This window comes from Microtus pennsylvanicus, chromosome 7 (assembly GCF_037038515.1).
Source record: "Microtus pennsylvanicus isolate mMicPen1 chromosome 7, mMicPen1.hap1, whole genome shotgun sequence".
Taxonomy (NCBI): Eukaryota; Metazoa; Chordata; class Mammalia; order Rodentia; family Cricetidae; genus Microtus; species Microtus pennsylvanicus.
This window is the reverse complement of record NC_134585.1, coordinates 67,711,849-67,721,281: the sequence shown is the minus strand read 5'-3', so window position 1 is coordinate 67,721,281 and position 9,433 is coordinate 67,711,849. Positions and strand designations below refer to the sequence as shown.

The 9,433-nt window shown below is 48.0% G+C and overlaps 1 protein-coding gene across 2 annotated transcripts in view; it reads left to right on the top strand.

The window, feature by feature from the left end:
• The first annotated feature begins 210 nt into the window (after positions 1–210).
• Positions 211–9,433, top strand: part of Slc44a5 (solute carrier family 44 member 5) — a 263,585-nt gene continuing 254,362 nt past the window's right edge. The window contains exon 1 of one of the 2 annotated variants that reach the window (XM_075981038.1): positions 211–436. In XM_075981038.1, the coding sequence (XP_075837153.1) occupies positions 403–436 (34 nt within the window). In that variant the 5' untranslated portion in view covers positions 211–402. The remainder of the gene's footprint in view (positions 437–9,433) is intronic. The other variant, XM_075981039.1, reaches the window with a different exon arrangement.

Here is a 9,433-nt window from a genome sequence, read left to right as displayed (position 1 = left end):
CCGTTCCGGGGCTAGCGGCGCCCACGGGACAGAGGGCTAGGCGCGTGGGGAGGAGGGCACGTGGGGAGGGCGGGTGAGCAATCGAGGGAGGTGGGCGCTGGGCTGGCGCTCCGGAGACCCAGGCGCTGCGCCCTCCAGCAGAGGCGCCGCACAGCAGAGTGGGCCACCGCGGCCACCGCAGCGCGTGCTAGGGGCTGGCAGCGGGCAGCGGAGGGGCGGCTGCGCCCGCGCAGCAGAGCCGAGCCGAGCGGAGCCGAGCGAGCGCGCAGCCTGGCCGCAGCCGATTACCACAAGCCATCGCCGCCATAAAGAGCTCCCTGAACCCAGGCGGCCGGAGCTCCAGGAACTGTGCCGCACAGGAGGCTCTGAGCTGCGGACCAGGAAGAAGGGACCAGACTGAGGATGGCCCGGAAGAGAAAGCCCCCTAACATCCAGGGTGAGTCGCTCTCGTCCCCACGTTCACATCCATCTCTCGGCCCGCAGGATCGCAGCTGAGCTCAGCCAAGTGGCAGGCGGCAGCGGGCAAGAGTTTGCCTTCTGCGGGGGTGGGGGTGGGTGGGGAGGGGCGCCTTTGCGCGACGTTGTTTTCCTTCGCCTGCCTTAGGGACGCTCCGGGAGGAGTTTGTTGCTGGCTTGGAATCTGGAGACTCTGGTCGCCACACTCCTTCCCTACACCTTGGTTCGGGAACTGGTTATCTGTTGCTTCTTCCTGGCCCCTCCGGGCAGTGCCTGGAGGGAAGAAGCTACTTCTCTCTTGGATGCTGGAATCAGTCTCTCCTTCTCCAGTCCCCAGCTGCTGTCAGTCCCTTCGTCTGCCTCTTTTCCCAATGCCTCGCTCCTCTCCTCTTCTTCATCCCCAGGGTGACAAGTTCTGCATCCATTTTCTCCACCTTCCCATTCTTAGGAGGAGACGGTGGTTTGGCTATCTGCTACTAGTAGCCGGGTTCCTTGGGGGCTGCTATCCAGGTGGGCAAAGATTCCAGCTGGGTCTTGCCCCCTGTTGCTCCTTTGGCGATAGGCTTCCAAAAACTTGGAAAGTTGAGGGGTGGAAAGGATGGCAGGAGGTTATGGGAAGAGCTTGTTGCTGGGGTGACTAGAGGCACCTCTGCTCCGTCTGGGCAAAACCCTGGAAAGCTGCCTCCTGCGTGGCGCCGGTCAGCCTTGGGGAACAGGTGTGCTGAGCGCGGACTCGGAGACAGTGACTCCTTCGCCGCAACACTGCGGACAGAGGGAAGGCGGCGTCCGGGCACCGGGCACCGAGCAGTGTGAAGAGGGCTGCCTAGCTAGACAGGAACCACAGCCGAGCGTGGTGGCCAGGAAAAGTGGCGGTGTTTGAAGTTGGACTTCAACCCAGTGGATTCCACAGCCTGTGACACAGTCTCTTTATGATCTGGGGGCTATACAAAAGAGAACTGCGATCCTGAGATGAGAGCTGGGGCCAGGATGGCACACACTGGTCCACAGCAAAGCAAGGGCCTTTGACCTGCTTCTTGTTATTTCTCCCTAAACCTTGCTTCTGGAAGTTTAGCTCCTCTCCAGGCATCGCTAGGGGAACACAACTTTACTTAGGTCCTCTGTCTGGATGTCTGGATTGTGAAGAATCCAATGGCTTACTGGGAAGGGTTAAAAATCATGATTCTAGATTCTCCTTAGACATCATTACAAACCACCGTGGGTATTTAGCTGCTGTGAAACTACCACCTAGGAACAGCGACTGTTCTTAAGTGACTTTTCTTAAAACAAAAAAAAAAAAAAAAACAAAAAACTGTAACTCCTGGGCAGGAGTAGAGGCCTTACAGGTCATGCCCTACTACTGATTACTCCGAGTCTGTAGAGGCCAGTGGAAAAGAACGAGTGAATTTATCAATGCAAGACACTTTCTCTCCTTGCCACAGAGTGGAGAATTTGTCTAACCCCAGACTGACAGGGTGCACGCGCTACATTTTATGAAACCATATGGCACCAGGGAACCAGTCAGGAGGACGCCTTTCAGCTCTGCTGATGTTGCTCTCCGCTGGCAGGAAGGCAGTTCCTACCTCTCCCTCCCCAGCCCTGCAGACTGCAATAAGCCCTGAAGGTGCAGAGTCTCACTTTAAGGTACAGGCTACCTGAGGGGTACACACTAGCTGAGGGGTACAAACTAGCTGAGGAAAGTCATACTTTAGGAAGGATTCTTTTTAGTCAAGACTTACAAATGAGGCCAAATGACAGTGAGCTAACTAGAGACCTATGGATAGATACTGCACCTCTTCTCCTCCCTCCCCTCTCCTCCTGCTTCTTCTGGACACCAAGACAGCTTTGGTTTTTGTCACAAAGCAACAGCCCTTTCTAGAGTGAACCTAGCTGACAATGGAATAATTAAGAAACAGGATTTTGTCATTTACCTGTTAACGGTTGATCCAGGAACACAGATAACAAACTTCCCAGGACACATGGACCCAGGCAATTTCAGCACAGTTTTTAAAGCCAAGGTTTTCTAATGAGAAAGGTTGGCTCAAGCTCTCTTGACTCCTGTCTCTCTCTGATAATGCTGAGCTCCTTTTCATTTCAAAATTCAGATCATTTGCTATTTCTTAGAACAAAGATGCATTAAAAGCCTTTTGCAATTCATGACAGCAGACAGTTTGGCATGCTAATACACAGAGGGACTCAAACCTAGAAAGTTGCCATCTAAACACTTATGTCAAAGTTATACCTGTCTGTCCATCCACCTATCTATGTTTTTGCTTTCTGAGACAAAGTTCAGGCTGGCTAGGAACTCACTATGTAACCAGTCTAGCCTTGAACTCATGGCAATCCCCCTATCTCAGTCTTCTAGCTGAGACAACAGGCATGAGCCATGCCAGTCTTCAGTCTTGCTCTGAACAAAAGCCCCTGGCTGCAGGCTTGCTGAGCTGATGTTAGAACAACCACAATACCCGCCTGGTAGAAGGAAACTTCTGGGCTTTGGGGTGACTTTCCTGGATAATATCCATATCTTAGCAGTAACTATCCCGTGGCTGTGCTGATACCCTTTGCATGAGCTGTTCCTCTGCTCAGCTGCCCTGCCTGTGGGGAAGAGTCATGCTGCAGCTTGTGGCTTCCTGGGAGTTTCCCTGGCACCAGGTCTCTCTCTAACCCCGAGATGCCTCTCATCAGGTTGTCTTTTTCCTTACTCTCCCCTTAGTCCCACGCCCAACCCACCTACCTTAAGTTTCTCTCCCCACTCCATACCCCCACCTCTGCCTCCAGTTTACCCTGGAGATCTCTTCTATTTCCCTTTCCTGGGGAAATCCATGCATCCCTCTTTGGGCCCTCCTTGTTATCTAGCCTCTCTGGGGCGGTGGATTGTAGGCTGGTCATCCTGTACTTTACTCCTAATAACTATCTATGACTGAGTACACACCATATTTGTCTTTCTGTGTCTGGGTTACCTCACTCAGAATGATTTTTTTCTAGTTCCATCCATTTTCTTGAAAATTTTATGAGGTTATTTTTTTTTTACAGCTGAGTTATACTTTATTGTGTAGATATACCACATTTTCCTTATTCATTCTTTGGTTGAGGGGCATCTAGGTTGTTTCTAGGTTCTGGCTGTTACAATAATGCTGCTATGAACATTGTTGAGCAAGTATCCTTATGGTGTGATTGAGCACCATTTGAGTATATGTCCAAGATTGGTATAGCTGGGTCTTGAAATAGATTAATTCCCACTTTTCTGAGACTCTGCCATATTGATTTCCAAAGTGGCTGTACAAGTTTTCACTCCCACCAGCAGTGGAGGAGTGTTCTGCTTACTCCACATCTTCTCCAACATAAACTGTCATCAGTGTTTCTGATTTTAACCATTCTGACAGGTGTAAGATGATATCTCAGAATCATCTTGATTTATATTTCCCTGACGACTAAGGATGTTGAACAATTATTTAAGTATATTTCGGCCACTCTTTTTTTTTGAAATTTCTTCTGTTGAGAATTCTCTGCTTAGATCTGTATCACATGTTTTAATTGGATTATTTGGTATTTTGGTGTCTAGTTTCTTGAGTTCTTTATATATGTTGAAGATCATCCCTTTGTCAGATGTGGGGTTGGTGAAGATCTTTCCCATTCTGTAGGCTGCTGTTTTGTTTCTTTGACCATGTCCTTTGCCTAACAGAAGCCTTTTAGTTTCATGAGGTCTCATTTATTAATTCTTAATCTCAGAGTCTGTGCTACTGATGTTATTACATTCAGGAAGTGGTCTCCTGTGCCAATGAGTTCAAGGCTACTTCCCATTTTCTCTTCTGTCAGCTTCAGTATTACTGGATTTATGTTGTGCCATGGTGTGCAGGGTGAAAGATGTGAATCTATTTGCATTCTTCTGCATGCTGATATCCGGTTATTCCATGGCGACAGACATGGATCTATTTGCATTCTTCTGCATGCTGATATCCGGTTATGCCATGGTGCTCATTTTGATCTCTCATCCAAAGAACAGCTTTTCAAAAAGGCAAGTGGAATTTTCAGTGAGTGCAGGATCAATGTCTTATAAACCCAAGTCAGTTGAGTTGGCAATGGTGATGTTAGCCCTCCTCTGTCGTAAGAACAATCAAGACGTCTGTGGTGGTTTGAGATCTGAATTGAGCGCTTGGCACCATTTAAAGAGCTTATGGAGCCTCCAGGAGGTAGAGCTTTGCTGGAGAAAGTACTGAGCAAGGAGTGGGCTTTGAGGGTTCACAGCCTCTCCCCACTTCTAATTTGTTCTCTTTGCTTCTTGCTTGCCACTGAAGCTGTGATGCCCCAGCTCCCCACACTGTCTGTCTGTTGCCATGGCTCCCCTCAAGCCCAAATAAACTCTTCCTCAAGCTGCCTTTGGTCAGGTGTTTTATCTTGGCAACAGAAAGAAAGTGATACACCTTCCCTCTACGTTGCTGAGGTTCCAATTCTAAGCTTGGAATTATCTGTTTACCCAGCTTCTATGGACCGAGCACTGCTATGTGCCAGGGTGTGTGAAAAGCATCAGGCACATAGCCATGACCATGATAAGCCATGAACCTCAGAGGGGGCCTAGAGGTGCAGGTAGTGCGTGAATCAGAAAATTTCATCTGGTGATTGATACCATGAAGAAGTTAAGCTGGACAGTGTATTTAGGTGATTGTGAGGTCACGTTTGGTTGTTGGGAGATGATATTTACATTGGGAAGGGAGTGATGGAGAGTGATTTGTACGCCAAGACCTGGAACACAACCCTGTAGACTCTCAGGAAGGAACGGAGCAGTAGCTGAACAGGTTCCTGGACAGAGGGGTGGCCAGTGTGCCTGGAGAGAGAGGTGTGAGGTAGAGTGTGGTCAGTGTGCCTGGAGAGAGGGGTGTGAGATAGAAATGGGAGGAGAGAATCTGGATCTTTTTTATTACAAAGGAGAACAGAATTTTAAGGGAAGTGAGAAGCCATTGGCTACTCACTTGATTTTCTGTCTACATCACAGTTCTAAAGAGGCAGAAAGCCAGGTGCCATGTTGCAGACTTGTAATTCCAGCACGGGAATGCTGAGGAGGGGGTGCTGTGATGTCAGGGTGCTATGCCCCATGTTTCCAGGTCTTTAGCTCCAGTTCAAGGACGTGAAATAAAGGCATGCACAGCTTGCAATGCAACAAGGAAAACTACTCCAAAAGTAAGATGACTACAGAAGGAAAGACGTTGTCACGAGTGACAGTGACCATGTGAGTGACAGTGCTCAGGGACCCCAGGTCTCAGGAGGAAGGTGGGATTGTTGCTAAGAAACATACCATGCACAGGTCTTTGTTTCGATTGACAGATTTAACTTGTACAGCCTTTTCCACACTGCACCTGCCCCTTCCCAGAGAGCATCTGGTTTTAATCCTGCACATGCCTGGTTATACAGAGGTGTAAGATGGCAAACAAGGTTTCTCATTGATGTTCACTTAGAGGGTGTGATGCGCCTTACTGTGAACGCCCTCAGAACTAACCCAGGCTGAGGCCCAGCCCCCTCTAACTGGCCTGTGACTGAGTGGAGACTGCCCACATTGGATGGTGAATGAAGGAAGTGGGAAAGCCCAATGTTTGCAGAGAGGTGTCTTGTCACCCAGTGCGAGGGTGCTAGGTTGTGACAGGTTGATGTGCACATTGCCTGGAGAGGGATGTGTGTGTGCGTGTGTGTGTGTGTGTGTGTGCATGTGTGTGTGTGTGCGTGTATGTGTGTGTGTGTGTGCATGTGTGTGTGCTCAGTGCACAGAGGGGAGAGTTCTAGGCTAACAACTGCCCAGATCAAGTAGAGTTCAGGCTCTCTCTCTCTCTCTTGAGACAGGATTTCTCTTTTAGTCTTGGTTATCCTAGAACTAGCTCTGTAGACTAGGCTGGCCTTGAACTCACAGAGGTCCACCTGGCTCTGCTTCCAGAGTGCTGGGATTTCAGGGAGTAAAGGCACGTGTCATCACCGACTGCCAAGTTCAGGCTCTTAAACCATTTTCTTACCCTGCCTCAGGAGGACTCAGAGTCAAATATATAGTGAGTTCCATTACAGTTTAGATCACAGAGTGAGACCTTGTCTTAAAAAAATAAAAGGAAAATAAAGGAAGTTGATTCCAGGGAGGTGGGTGGGTTTCTCTACATCACCTCCCTAGGCAAAGCAAAGTAAGGTGACCCAAAGACTTTTCTTTTCTTTGTCCTCCTGCCCTTTTTCCTTGCATGGAGAATTGAACCGATGGTTTCATACTCACTAAGCAAGTGCTCTATACCCGTGAGCAATGTTCCCAGCCCACTTGGTTTGCTTTTGATATCCTGAGACTGTGTCTGGCTATGTAGTCCAGGCTGGTCTGTAGGTTACTATATAGTTCAGGCTTCCTTCCTGCTTCAGCTTCCCAAATGCTAGGATTATATGTGAACTCAGACACACTTCACTTTCTTCCTCCTCCTCCTCTTCCCTCTTATTTCTTCTCCTCCTCCTTCTCCCCCTTTTCCTTCTCCTGCTTCTTCTTCACCTTTTTGATGGTGGTGGGGTGGTTTGCTCAAGACAGGGTCTTATTATGTCTGCTGGCTGTCCTAAAACTCACTCAGTAGACCAGGCTGGCCTTGAACTCACAAAGATCTGCTTGCTTCTGCCTCCCAAGTGCTGGGATTAAAGGCGTGCTTCCCTACATGTGGCTCAGACCTCGCTTTTCTAAGTGTTTAGTTATACTTCCTATTCCCTGTTAGAATGCACCAAGAATAGCTACAATATTTGTGGTTGAAACATGGTGTCTCGTTCCACAGAGAACAAGGATCAATTCAACAATTTGCTACTTCAATTTTTTACAGCGTGTGTGTGCATGTGTGTGTATTTGCGTGCCATGGCATATGTGGAGGTCAGAAGACAACTTCTGGTGGTGGCTTTTTCCTTTCACCACGTGGGTCTCAAGCCTCTAACTCAGCAGCAGAGACTCAGAGCCTGTACTAGCTGAGCTGATGGCGGTGATATGACTGCTTAGTCTTGCCGACCGAGAGCAGCTCTCAGTCTAAGTTCATCTGAGAGAGTTTAAGAGTTGAAAGAGGGTATGGAACATACTGCTCAGGGGTGGGATATGGAAGGCAGCTTATGTCTCTTAGGCAACAAAAGAAGCCCAAGAATGGAGAACAATGTTGGGAGAGGGGGCACTGAAAACCGGTTAGACCCCAGACAATTTATGATTTTGCCAAGAGCTTTGGGAGCCTGGTGTGAGCACGTTGCAGAAGAAAGCCTGTCATTTAAGCTTGGAGGGCTGGCAAGTCAGGGCAGCTGCGCTTCTGGTGACCTATTACTCATGTAGCATTGCACATAAAACCACACAGACTTTTAAGAGAACAATGAGTGACTTGTGACTAGGATTTTTACAGTGTGTGTGTGTTTGCGTGTGTGAGATCACAGACCGTACACATGCAAACAGCCTGGAGTCTGAATAACTACCATTATCATGAGGGAGGGGCTGTGGATGAATTAGTGCTGAAATTTGGTCCTTGCGCCTCAGAACTCACAGTGTTGCCAAGGGGACAGGGCCTTCTTGGCTGCTTCTCTACATCTTAAGCCTTTCTGATGAGAAGATGGCCTGATATTTAGGGATGACATAAATAATGCTTAGTTTTAAACCCTCATACCTCCACTCTCACTTTCAGAGGTCTGTTTCTTTGCCAATGATTATCGATGAAAAATAAAGAAAAATTGAAGTTCCAGAGTTTAACACTAAGGAGATACAGATCTCCTCCTGTGTTTTCTCCTGTCCTCAAAGTGGCTCTTTAGAGGCTGGTAAGGCTGATAGAATCTCAAGCACTATGTCACCAAGAATGGGGGCTGGTCCTTAGTGACACCATAACATAATGCGTTTGTGACATCATTTTATTTTCATAGTAGTGACAGTCACAATGTCTGCTCACGGTTGACTTATTGAGGAACGGCACAGTGGGAGGTGAGTCAGATGGCCATAGAGCGACAGCCTATGTCTGGAATCTGGAAGGGGTTTGCTTAAGTTTATCATTTGAAAGTGTATATTCTATACAAGTCAAGGAATACAGACATGCACACATGTGTATATGGGCCTACATATATACATGTAAAGTCATAGCCACTCTTCACTATGCTTGTATCGATACATATATTGGTATCTGACCCTCAAGAGTTTTGGTGTTACTTTGGTGTTCATCTTTAAGTCATTTAAGCACATGGTAGCAAGTCATCAAGCACCTCAGTGTCCTGAGCTTGCCAGTGGTGGATGCACCCCTGTTCTTCCCTTCCCCATGGAATCTGGGCTAAGCGAAGGCACAGATGAAGGTAGGGTTGCACACACTGATGCCCAGTCTCCTGTGTCTTCTGCCCTTGCACATGGCTCATTTTGAAGAAAAACACTTCTGTATTATGAAACAGTATGAGCATGTCCTGTAGAGGCCATCACCTCCTGTGGGAAGGAGTTCTCCACCTCTGCCAAGTTTCCTGACATCTGAGCCTCCACTAGCATCTGCCTGAATTTCATGATTAACCTTGACCTGGGGCCACACAGCCAAGCTGTGTTTTTGGATTCTAGAATCGTAGAACTGGTAAGGAGATAATAGGTGTTTACTGTTGTCTTAAGCTACAGAATTTTGTGTTAATTTGTTGCAGTAGGTAACGAGCATGCTTGTAGCTATGGTTTCTGCATTTCTCTCTGCTGGGAGGCATGGGGCGCTCTTCCTTCACCACTGTGTACATACTGGGGCAGTATGAGAGAGAACTGAGCTGGCCCTGCAGTGTGGTGGGATTAGTGTGCTTGCTTGTGCCGTCTCTTTAAGGGTCCCCGGCAGCTTATCTGCTGCTTCTGGGCTCCCAAGAAAGAAAAGAAGGAAGCCATTAATTCACAGTCTTCATTAATACTCGATTGGCTTTGGATCTTAGCTCTTTTTTCTAATTAGTGAATTTCGCTTAGATCTGAATTAGTGCTGAGATCCCCAAAGTCCCTTTCATCAGCTGGTTTCCT